The following is a 13,103-nucleotide window of genomic DNA, read 5'->3' as shown; positions in this document are numbered from 1 at the left end:
CACTTGTGATAGAAACCAATCATTCACTGATTGAACGTTTCACTGATCCACCATTGTTACATCACAAATAAATTGACCACAAACGAACCGATCACAGCATACGTTGTCGTAGTAGCAATATATTATTCTAATAGAAACGTATCTCTGTTTCTTAGACGACTCAGTGCTTACATTGCGCAGTGATCACTTTAACAACACTCTTGTATGATTTAAATCAAACTACTCGAACTAATTTGATGAACTTGTCACGGCTTCGTATTCGGTCCTCTAGATCGGCTGATAATAACAGACTCTAACATGTAGCTATACAGTTACGTATTTTATTAGCAGTTCTTCGTGTGCGTGATTCATACAACATCTTCTTGCATGTATAAAATTTAACTTTATATTCGCTATTTGATTCAAGATAAAAGGTCAATCAATCTGCCCTTCACCCAGTTAACAAAATGTAATGACTTTGCATCATCACTCATACTTCGAAAATTCAATTCGACTTGAATCATGACTTGACTCGTGACTAGACTTGACTTGACTCGACTTGACTCGAGTCAACTCCAAAAAACAAGTGACTTGACTTGACTCGAGTCACCTTTGAAAATCGATTGACTTGAGTTGACTCGAGTCAAAATGTGCAATGACTCGAGATGACTCGTGACTCGAAGGTAGTGACTTGATCCCAACACTGCCGCTGGTACGGATGGGACGACGAGGAGGAGCCTACATAAACCTCTAACACTTTGGTTCGAATTCTGAAGTCGTCCTCGGTCGGTCTCGAACCCGCAACCCATTGGTGTTGCAGCTGCAGATTATACCACTGCGATATCTCGTCACTGGAGCAGTGATATCCCCCGGTTCTATTATATCTAACTACCGACGCCGTTGCGGAATACGTTTTTGCACAAATAACAGAAGTCAGGTTAGTCGCAAGGAACAACAGCGAGAAGCGTAAGACCTGAATTCAAATTGTGTTTGGGTAGTGTTACTGTTTTATGCACGTACAACAATGTAGGAAATGACTCACTCTTTCAAGAGAGCATATCTGTTTACATTGGTAGCTTCAGAGGGATTGTAGTCCTTGTTATTGTGCAATTTAGTAGCCTTCATCAATGATTGCATCACGTTAGATTGCCATTATTGATCGCGAGCATGCCAGAAAATAAGGGTGGATACGAGATCCTGCCTTCACTTCCGTCAGTTTTGTTTAGCCCAGACGATTTGGAATACATCAGGAAAATCGGCAATGGAGGGATGTCAAATGTGGATTTGTACCGTTCGTACAAGGACGACTCCCCGTTGCACGTAGCGGTGAAGACAATAATACGGAAACACATATCGGAGAGGTAAGCTCGTTGTTGTATTGGAAGGGGTAATATCACGAGTTTTCATTCCATAAAATATGCATAAATCTCTGGATAACAATGCCGTCGGTTCCGTAACGCTTGGGGTCGCCATCGCCTTTGGTTTTGTGCTAGAGGGGCATCTGTGTCATACCAAATGAACAAAGTAGTTTTTTCCGAGCATCCGACACATTTACAATCGAATTCAGAATCTTGATATACTTCACTGCGCGATTTATCAGAGCATAGCAAACCGATACCAGCCAAACTCAAAAGCAAATCGAAAGATTTGATATCGTTCGCATAAATCACACCGACTATCAAAATGCGCTTGGTTATTGAGAGCATGTGGTTACTGGTTATACCTGATTACTCAGCAGTACGAACATTGCAGTCACTACCTTCAATTCACGAGTCACCTCGGGTCATTGCACATATTGACTCAAGTCAAGTCAAGCCAATCAATTTTCGGAAGTGACTCGAATCGAGTCAAATCACTTTCTTTTTTAAAGTGACTCGAGTCAAGCCGAGTCAGATTCAAGTCAAATTGAATTTTCTAAGTGAGAGATTTTCCGAAAGTGATGGTTCACATTTAATGCATTTTAGTAGCTGCGTAAAAGACAGATTAATTATCATTTGTCTTGAATCAAAGAACGAACACGAAGTTAAATATACATGCGAAAAGGCGTTTTATCAGTCACGCAATCGTAGAACTACTAATATAATACGTGAGTTACTGTTGCAGCAGACCGCTGGTCCTTCTAATGCAGAGGTCTCAAACACGCGGTCCGCCAGAGCATTTTGTGCGGCCCGCAACGGCATTTGGGAATTCCAACTATTGAATAATATATTCAAGTGCCATATATTTTTGAGATATAAGAACTTAAAGTTCACACTAAAACTACTATACAAATCACTGAAATCTCTACAAACTTCACTATCACATCACTTTTAAAAGCTACCATGCGGCAGAAGATCAGCTATTACGTCACATTTCTAATTCATGATGATAAAAGCATAGTGTCCTATATGGTGTGGACACGGCGACAATGAACGGTTCACTGCATTTGAATTACGTCACATTTTCCATTTGACCAAAGGCCACTTTACGTAGGGTTACCATACGTCCTCTTTTAAGAGGATTTGTCCTCTTTTTTAACTTTTTTGAAAGTGTCCTCGGAGGACGCCCTTTCGTCATCTTTTTTTGAGATTTTGTCCTCTTTTTAGAAAATTTAGGTCACAGCTAGAGCAAAATGCTAGTGATATGCCGTAAATTAGCACAGAAGTGACGCTCCGGCTTTTTATTTTATTTTATTTTTTAGTCGACCACCTAGCAATGTGGAGAGAAAAACGATATTTTGAGCTCTCAGCGGAAAGTTGACCTTTTTCTTTTTTTTTCTTTTTTTTTAGTCAACCGATCACAAAGTGGGAAAAACTCACCGATTTTTGAGAATTCTTCTCCGGTTTTGTAAGTTTCAAATTTCTGAAAACGTGTCCTCTTTTTAGATTTCCAAAATATGGTAAGCCTACTTCACGGCTATATTTGAACGGCAATAGTTCAATAGTAAATTACATTTCCGCGATGTTTGTGGAATGCCTGTCTGCAAGGTCCCGTCAAATAAGGCCTACTTGGAAATTATGCATTGAATATCCCTATTATTGATGCTGCGGCCCGCGGCGTCATCAAAAACTAGGAAATTGACCCGCGGGAACATTTGAGTTTGAGACCTCTGTTATAATGCAATGTCCCTAGTTAACGCCAGGTGTCTGTTACGTAGGGTTACCATACGTCCTATTTCAAGAGGATTTGTCCTCATTTCTGACTTTTTTGAATTCGTCTTCGGAGGACGCCTTTTTATCCTCTTTTTGGGGATTTTGTCCTCTTTTTTGAGAATTTCGGTCAGCCAAATTCGACTGAGATGCCGTAAATCAGCACCGAAGTACACTCCGGCGGGTATTTCTGGACCTGAGCCGGAAAGTTTATCTTTTTTCAAGTCAACCACCTGATAATGTGAAAGAAAAGCTGTATTTAGAGCACTGAGCGAAAAAGTTGACCTGACTTAGTCAACCGACCACGAAGTGGGAAAAATCTACCATTTTTTCAGGATTTTCCTCCGGTTTTGCAAGTCGAAAATCCTGAAAAAGCGTCCTCTTTTCAGATTTCTACAATATGGTAACCCTACTGTTATGAGGGGCATATACTGTGCTCGTAGTAGGCGGATTACCATGTGGCCCGCATACAATTGCACAATATCATGGCAACTATACTCAGCTTCGCAATCCTTTGTCGCGTGATGCTGTATGAGCATCATAATCAATGTTCCCTCTAATTTTTGACGAGTCTGCGCACACTCACCAATTCACTGCGCAGACTCTTGGACAACAGTGCGTAACGACTAAAAAAAAGTCATCACTTCATATTTTTTTTTGCGCAACTTCGATTTTTTGTGCGCAGAGACCGCGTCAGCTCTGCGCATTTGCGCACGTGCGCAGCTTAGATGATCATAATCCTTTGGTGGCGTATTGCGTAAGATCGGTTACCCCTTGCGCATTGTGCAAGCTTCGCTATCATTTCGCGCATTGTGCAAGCCTTACCTTTTTCTCGCAAACCACACAATAATTTTCCGTATCGCTCGGGTGTAAACACCCGATCTCTTTCGTATATAGCCAGACTCATTTCTTCACGCTACCAGACGTACCTTATTTTTCTGCAATACATCCGCACCGAGTTAACCTGTGGGGTTAAGAAGTCGCCAAACTAAAGACTGAGAGTCGCCGGTTCACTATTGGTACAGCAGCACAACCATCATTAGCTACCTATTTGCTCCAGGCTCGACACAGCCGACACTATAGATTACTAACCTACGGATGGATACGCAACTCCCGCAAAACCCGTCGTTACGCCCGGGCAAGCAGTTACACTTATTGCTGAGCAATATAAAAGCAGCATAATTGGTACTGCCATAACTAGCAACCAGAGCGTTGAAAATTAATAAAACTGGTCTTAATCGAAAGCTAGTGTTGCACTTATTCCGACAATACAAATAAAAAGGTTGTCAAAGCAATGGAACCACCTCAAAGTCTGAAATTCAGCATTGTTCCGAACAATCGCTTGACGAAATTGGCCTTTAATTGTTATGTTCATTGTGTCGCGCCGCAGTCATCGTTGAAACAATGCCGATTTTCAGACTTAGCGGGCTGTTTAGGGGTGGTTCCATTGTCCTGACAAGATTTTAATCTGTATTTCCAGAATCAGTGCGACACTAGCTTTTGATTAAGACCAATTATACTAAATTCCAGCGCTCTAGTCGCCAGCTACCGCACTACCAATTACGCTACTTTTAGATTGCTCAGTAATACGTGATGCTGCTTGCCCAAGCGTAACCACCAGGAGTTGCGTATCCTATTCGTAGTTTAGTAATCTATAGTTGCATTGTATAGCTACATGGTACGGTCTGTCATTATTTATCAGCCAAAATTGAAGATCTCATACGAAGATTGGAGAAGTTGAAAACAAATTGATCTGGAGCAATGCACTACCCATCCAAACTTCCGTGAGAATATAAACGCATAAACTATATTCGTTCGATTTAAATCATACAAGTGGGTTAGTAAAGGTGAGCACTGCGAAATGGAACTGAGCCGTCTAAAAACAGATATGTTGCTATTGTGATCATTTCGTTTGCGGTCAATTTATTTTTGATGTAACAATGGACGATCAGTGAAACGTACAACGGTGAATGACTGGTTGCTCTCACAAGTGGCATATGCGTATCGCAAACAATCCGAACATACACAAGATACAGTGATTTAATCGACACCGTTTACTTGATGTCTTGAAATCGACTCGTAAATTCTGATCCGAGTAACGAGTCAATCAACATTTCGGAAGCGCCGATTCAAAAGTCAAGTCATTTTTGCAAAGTGATACGAGTCATGCCAAGTCATACGAAAAAGTTGACTCAAGTTCGACTCCAGTCATCCCGAAACTGGCACATTGTACCGTACACATCACATAGTTCTACGGGCACGCGGTCGTCTCGTATCTCGTATGACTCCGCATAACCTCTATAAGTGGCAGACAGGGGTGAGACATCAAAATGTGGAAATGCACTTGATTCAGTAGAACCTATCATAATAATGTAGTTGGAGAGTTTGAACTAATTCTAGAATATCTCCAATCGTCGTTAGTAGGGACAGAAAAATCGAATCACTAATTCAAAATCGTATCGCATTAATCTTGATGTGTGGATCAAATCAGGCGTTTCGGGTCGAATAAACAGCAATAAAAACATTGTTGTCGAAGCGATTTGATTGACAGTAATAACTAATATCCGACTTGTATGAGGCGATCTTGTGCTCCGTTTTCCATTTCGACTTGATGTAATATTGCCCAAAACCAATTAACATAATAGTTCATGAATCATTCAGTTTTGGAGATACTGGCCCGAACATTAGCGATGAATGTGATGGTGCCACACATGCTGTTCTTGTTGATCCCGGCTACCCGATCGCAATTATTATCGTAGAATACGAGATAATGTGGCAGTTAGACGTAACGAAGCATGGCTGTAATTTTAACAACAAATCATTTAAGTCCATCAATCCATTAAGAAGCATGGTTATCCTGGCTTCCCAATCGGACGAATAATATCTTAGCTCAAAAGACCCTTGTTCGTTAAAAATGCTATCGCTGCTAGATAAGCAATGTGACTGTGATGCAATGTGACTGAGAGCGTTTAGGATACATGATTATTTACTTTTTACGCGGCAAAACGCAATGTAGCTCTATGATATGCAGTGTGCAAAGAGCTTTCAATTACGGTTAGTTACGGTTGATTATCTATATTTGAATTCAGTTCCAATGTCTCGCTTTAAATTTGGCCAACACCACAATCTTGTAAAGTGGTGGTTCGATTCACTTGTTATAATTATCATTAGGGCGATTTTTATTTTGGCATGTAAAAAAAGTCAAAAATTTTTTGGAACCTGTAGGCTATTTCCTTTGTATCATAGATTATGCGCTGTCGGTGAACTTATCATTTAACATTTTACAGCTTGTAGCCTAGGCCAGTGCTCTTCAACCGGGGTTGTCGTACACCCTAGGGTGCACCAGAATTTGCAAATGGTGTACCACTCGGATGGGGTGTACAGGGGTGTACCAGATCCGAATTACAATGAGCCGATGGCTAGCTATCACAAAGACAGGTTTATGGGTCAATACAGAATGACGCACAGGTTAATGAGCATAATATGGTACGATGTTATCTAAAGTGTAATACTGTACACCGCTTGATGGTGATGTCATAAGCAAATATTTCTCCTATTCATTTAGCCGTCGGCAATAGACCAATGGTTCCGTTTGGTGTTGGAAAGTATGCAGTTAACAAACATGTGTTCAGCTAGTCATTTGTCTTTTAGTGATTTTTGAGGAAACCGCCGCGATAGCTCAGACTTCATGAATCGGTACTTCCTACCCGACGTTAATAAATACCGCAATGCACATAAATGAAGTGACGTAGCCAGCCAGGATCGAAAGAGCTTCCATGTTGAAATCGAAACCCTTTTGTTTTAAAATGCCGATTTCATGTCCAATATTTCGCCATACATTTGCAATTTAGTATTTTGTTATTAGTGATGCAAATTAGCGACAATAGGCTGTGTATAGCGGCATACGATTACGATCTGAGTTTACTGACATCTCTTGCAGCCCATGTGCTACTATCGACTGTGTGTGGTGTGGGGCAGGCCTGATACGCAGTATGCTGGTGCGTCTGCTATCATCGCTGATCTGAATTACCGCTTCTGCAGCAGTAGCTTTACCTACTCTCTCCCCAATACTGTTACATTTAGGTTGATTATCGTTCGTAATGTCATGCTGTTTTGGGGCTGACACGAAATAAATTCCAATTTGCGTAGCGGGCGGTCTAACTGGCTGCGAATAGACTCTGTGACCAAATACTATTTTATTCAAATCCAAATTTTTTGACGGAAAAAACTCCGCTTCTACTGGTTGGAATTGAAGCAAATTTGAGAAACATCATTTTTATAGACAACCTAATACTTTCATGGGGTGACCAGAAAAATTTCACATTTTTCGTTATTAATTTTTATATTATAAATAGAAACTTTCTTCTTCCATGGCCATGCGGCTACTGGTTGGAATTGAGCCAAATTTGGTGTGTAGGCTTAAGTTAGGTAACCTAACAATTTTATCAAGTAGCCAGTACAATTTGAGGAAAAAAGTCATTTCTGAAGACCCCTAACGAACAGGGGTGTACGAGTTTTGAGCAAACGTTAAAAGGGTGTACCACGTCGAAAAAGGTTGAAGAGCACTGGCCTAGGCTACTCTATAAGCCTACCGTTGTATACGGCCCATTGTCTGCTCATTGTGAATCATAAACATTCAAATAGATAGTTTGACATGTGTTATGCTCAACGTACCGCGATATCCTAACTGACGCAAGACTGCGTGGGCGTTGAATGGTACTTATATCAAAAAGCGCATGTTGAAAAATTGTGATGTAGACACCATTGTCAGAATTGAGCAACTCGCTTTGTCACCATAGCAGTGTACGCACAACTTCGGTGTTGTCAGCCTACAACTGCTACTGCTGCTGTTGAACGTTCCTTCACCATTCTAGACAAGCTACTTATTAAGGACAGACATTTTCTACCCGAGAATGTAGGAAAGTATCTTTCGTTGCACTACAACAAACTTCAATTATTTCCATTATAATACGTGCTGTAACTACTGGAATTCTTCATAGGGCCAGATTTAGGTAAAATAAAGTTTTTTCATATAAAAATTTGTCCGTTTTTGAGTCAAAAAAGTTTTTTTGAGCCAAACTACTTTGTAAGGACAGACAGTTCCAACCAGAAACAAAGAGAAGTGGTACAGTTCTAACATTGTGGCGGAAAATACTTGATTTGTATACGTTAGGTCAAAATTTGGTCAAAATGTTGATTGTGTAGGTCAAAATCTTCCGTTTTTAGGTAACAAAAATCGCTCTAATCATCATTATTATCGCACGTTATAGGGATACTTATAGCGATCGTTGGCCGTTGATACTAGAGAAACATGTCACTAGATGTCAAGAATTCCGCAACTGAGGCCGAAGAGTTCGTGTGAGACAATAAGTTAAATACGGTATTAAAAATATTAATAATTGGAAAAATTCGATGAAATATGTGTGATAGTATTAGAACCTTCTGCACTACTGATGTTCAACTGTTTCTGCTACGTCGCATCCACCATATTCCACACAGCCGATGCGAATTTGGTCGCAATTCACAGTGTCCTGTTTGAAGGGGAGGGGGTAGCTGCGTTGACACGAACGGTTCTATAACAGTGATGATGGTGCGATAGACATGGCATACTGTGCGAACGATCAAGGATAATCCGAGAATTATCAACGAAAAACTCGAATAACTCTGCTTCTACTAGTTGGAATTGACTCAAATTTGTTTTGCATCGTCTTTAAAGACAGCTCAACAATTTCGTGGGGTCGACAGAAAAATGTGACATTTTTTTTTAAATTTTCCCCAATAAATTAAAATTTTTAATTGGATCTGTGGAGTCGTATAATTGTTAGAATTGAATCAAATTTGGTGTGCAGCGTTTTTCAGGGTAACCTGACAATTTAATCAGTGAATGGCTGAAATCCGGGAGAAAAAGTTATTTTAGAACAGCCCTATTGCACATGAGATATCGATGACCCATTTCGCATACAAATGATTCTCGCTAATTTGCAGTACGCAGCATCGATAATACGAATTAGTGAATTGGCATTTCAAAAGGACGAGATTTCTAGTTATATATGAGAAACTTCCTGGGTACGCACATGGGGTTTTAATGCCGACATCGCGCTGGTTAATATCAGCCCGATGCCTACGGCCTACGTTGCTGGTTTCCGCCCACGCGGAGGCTTAACGGGATATATTTCCGAGCCTCGATGTGATTATCGGAGCGACGATGCGCAGTGTGGCAACGCAACTGAACTCGGAAACGCTGGTTTGAGTCCCGGAGAGACGTACAGAAATCTTTCACAGTGATCTGAATGTCATAGAATAGATAACAAACATACGGTAGATTAGTTATCTATAGTCTAATAAGTAGGGCAAGTTACAGCTTCCGGGAGCTTCATAAACACTCAGAATTTATGTAGCATGATGTTTCAAGATGTTTCAAGGAATTTTATACTGCAACTTTTTCTATTTTTATCCACATTTCACTGCAACTGTTATCAATTATTCCGTAAAATGTAAATGAGTGATTTAAAATACATTCCATGAAACATTCTAGTATTGTTCTATCTTTTATTTGCTTAACAAAGAACTATATTATTGATTAGCTGCATCTCAGTGCTATCTATGATGCAATGGCGTACAACCCAGCCACGCACAACAGTGCCTGAACTCGAACTCCAACGCCCGCATCATATATTTCACGTCAGTTATGCCAATTTTCAGTTCACCTTGTCCATCACCCTAGCTGTAAAAGCTGTAAAGGAGGACAGGTTGCCAGCAAGGAGGACATATAGGCGTCCTCGAAGGACATTTTCAGTTTCCTGAAAAAGAAGGACAAATACGCGTAAAGAAAGACGTATGGTAACCAATGTTTCCTCTAATTTTCCACGAGTCTGCGCGCACTCACCAACTCACTGCGCAGAACTTAAGACAGCAGTGTGTAACGACTAAAAAAAGGTCATCACGTCAGATGTTTCGTGCACAGCTTAGTATTCTGTGCGCAGAGACCGTGTCAGCACTGCGGAATTGAGCACGTGCGCACTGTGCGCAGCTTAGAGGGAACATTAATGGTAACCCTAATTATGGCCTTCTGGGTAAAAATTATTGCCCCTTTCTGGTATAAACTAATTCTTGAATCAGTTGCTATCGAAATACATTAATGTAAAATAAAACTAACCTGAAGGTATAACTCATGTGCGTTTTGCGATCAGTGCCGGTTACTGTAGTAAAGCGCAGCTGCAATTCAATAATCACGCAACTGACAGTAGTTTCAATGCGCTGTTCCCTTTAAGCATGATCATGTAACGAACATTTGATTTTCCGCCTAACTCGGTCAAAACCGTTTCTCCGCTTCATTCGACAAAAAATGAATGGAAGCAAGTGTCCGAATTAAGCGTAGTAGAAAGTAGTTTGAAATAGGAGTACTAACAATATTTCAGGGAAAGAGAATATCTCAGAACAGAGGCGGATATTTTAGCATCGTTTCATCACGACAATATCATACGGACATACGGCACAGCCAAGACTACAGCAGGTTATGGGTTGGTTTTGGAGTACCACCCGTACGGCTCTTGCACAGACTTTTTCGGAACCATTTGGACCGAAACACAGAAGACGGAGAAAAACGAAAAGGATTTGTCATTCATTAAAATTAGAATTCTTGTAGAGGTAAGTTAAACACAGTTTTTCCAAAGTGTCCGGCTAATAAGTTAGCCCGGCTAAAAAGACTCCGTTTGGTGAATCGAATTGAGTGTTGGGTTGAAATTGAGTTTCAGGGCAACGTTCTTCTCACAATTTGTGTCGTAGTTTATACTATCCCACGTGCTTTATAGCGAATATAGTTGGCTACAGCCTACTTATACACGTATGGTTTCTCCACGAATAACAACCTGATTTGCAAGACCCAATACAATTTCAAGTGAGAAAAATTCAGTGGGCATGTTTCTGTAGTAATCTTGTGCTTCGAATGCATTGGCCATCCTAGACAAGGTGTATATCAAGGATGGGCAAACTGCGGCTCTTTAACGATCAACCAGGGCACGTTTTTGCAACTTTTGCAACTTATTTTTACAGCTCCCTAAATACTCAAAAGTTATTTTGTATGGTGTTTTAAGCTGTTTGGAGGATTCTTATAGTGAAACGTTTTGCAAGTTTACACCATTTTTGTTAATGTAACTTTTTGTAACTTTATCGATTTTTCATGATACTTTCTGCAACTTTTTCGATTTTGCAAGCAAATTTCTGCAAGTTTTTTGATTTTTCATGCAACTAACTTTTTACGGTAAATATTTGGCACTATATTATTTCACTGTCGTTTAAATTTGAGATCCTTTCTGATTTGACGTAAATTCAGGCTGGACCGCACAACATTATATTTTCGGTAGGTCAATTTTCTCAGGCTATTGATTTTGTTGAAGTCGCCAACACTGAGTTTTGCTACAGTGCCTTAGATACGAATCGATTCGAGTATCTCTTGCCCTAATAATTTCAAGGAACTTATTCGTCCATAAATGCAAATTTCTAGTGCAAATTTTGTGAAAAATGAATGCATCTTTTTGCTAAAACTTTTGTGAAAATAAATGCAACTTTCCACGGATTTGACTGCAACAAAAACTTGCCGTTATGATTACACATGCGTTTCGCTACTTGGCTAGAGAGGTGGAACCTGATTATAAATTGATGCTTTTATCGCGTAGTAAGAATATGTGTATTTGTCTTCGTGTTGTTTCTTTCCTTATTGTTTGCACAAGACTTGTAAAATATATGGGAAAACAGCACTGCAGGGGTAAAAATTTGCAATTGAACTCTCGAATGGAGTCTGGTCATCAATAAATTACGAATCATTGTGTTCAACAATGAACTTGATAATTACTTACGCTATCCAAGTCATAATCATTTTCAGGCATGCAATGGTGAATACGGCTCTTCTATTTGTATTGTAAATGCCAGCAATAACTGTAGAGCTTGGCCAAGAAAGTGTCTCTAGATTACCGAGCTGAAATATTCCTCAAATTTTCATCAGTACCTGGAGAAACTGCTCCGCGCGGCTTAAACGTCATATCAGCATGATTTCGAACACCCACGTGGATACGCACCGTATCATCAGCGTGTAATTTGAATACACGCTGGGATCATCACACAATAATAAACTTCATTTGATTGCTTGCATTTCCTTGTGACGTCATAAACTCATATTTTCGAATTTTCGTATTGTGTCTCTGTTAGAGCTAAAATTTTTGATATGAGGCTCGCGCATGAAGCAGTCTGCCCACGGACACGGCTGGTATAAAAAATCCTTTTTGTGATTCCTGTGCTGCCGACCTTCATTAGCGCGGCCTATATTTGTGGTGTACGCTTTTGTAATACATCGGTTGCGCAGTTCGGATGACGTGAAGGAGTCTGGATAAAAAACCTGCAACGGTTCGGAAGGAATTCCATAGTCGACCCATGTCGTGCAGTTGGGCTTGTAACCCATATGTTGACAATAAGGTGATCACATAGGTTCAGCTTAGGGTCTCAATAGTATCGCTTCATTCTTTCAAGTATTTTCAAACCGCTAATTCTTTAGATCGTTAGCGCAATGAAGTATTTACACAAACCACGGCAGTTCTTTGGGTGTAGCGGGTATAACAACACTCTTCATCTCGATCTAAAGCCCGAAAATGTTCTTCTTGATCAAGATCTGCATGCAAAGGTGCGGTAAAATATGAACAGCAAAGAACTTATTACCACGATCGTATTTTTACATTTTGGTGGAGCTGAATTAGCAAATGTAGCGCACCGATTATTAAATGATGTACATAATTGATCAATGTATCGTCAATTCCGATTTGTCGCCAGCGGAAATGATGGTCTAGTAATTTTGCGACTTATGGGTAACTCCTGCTAACTCGAAGATCAACGGATTTGTATAAAACATCTTGCCGTTACTTCACACAGATATGCGACTTTGGATTGAGCAGGATATCTACCCTAACTGACGATCGTACAACTAACTCGACGCATTCAAGCAAAGGT

The 13,103-nt window shown here is 40.2% G+C and overlaps 1 protein-coding gene across 1 annotated transcript in view; it reads left to right on the top strand.

Moving 5' to 3' along the window:
- The first annotated feature begins 451 nt into the window (after window positions 1–451).
- The window catches only part of LOC145457534 (receptor-interacting serine/threonine-protein kinase 1-like), a 47,841-nt gene continuing 35,189 nt past the window's right edge, over window positions 452–13,103 (top strand). The window contains exons 1-4 of the mRNA XM_080335755.1: window positions 452–1,340; window positions 10,526–10,754; window positions 12,655–12,780; window positions 13,026–13,101. Coding sequence (XP_080191881.1) covers window positions 1,147–1,340; window positions 10,526–10,754; window positions 12,655–12,780; window positions 13,026–13,101 — 625 coding nt within the window. The 5' untranslated portion in view covers window positions 452–1,146. The remainder of the gene's footprint in view (window positions 1,341–10,525; window positions 10,755–12,654; window positions 12,781–13,025; window positions 13,102–13,103) is intronic.

This window comes from Botryllus schlosseri, chromosome 15 (assembly GCF_051294905.1).
Source record: "Botryllus schlosseri isolate E-star chromosome 15, Bs_hap1, whole genome shotgun sequence".
In the NCBI taxonomy this organism is placed as follows: domain Eukaryota; kingdom Metazoa; phylum Chordata; class Ascidiacea; order Stolidobranchia; family Styelidae; genus Botryllus; species Botryllus schlosseri.
The sequence above is the reverse complement of the archived record's forward strand: the minus strand, read 5'-3'. Positions and strand labels throughout refer to the sequence as shown.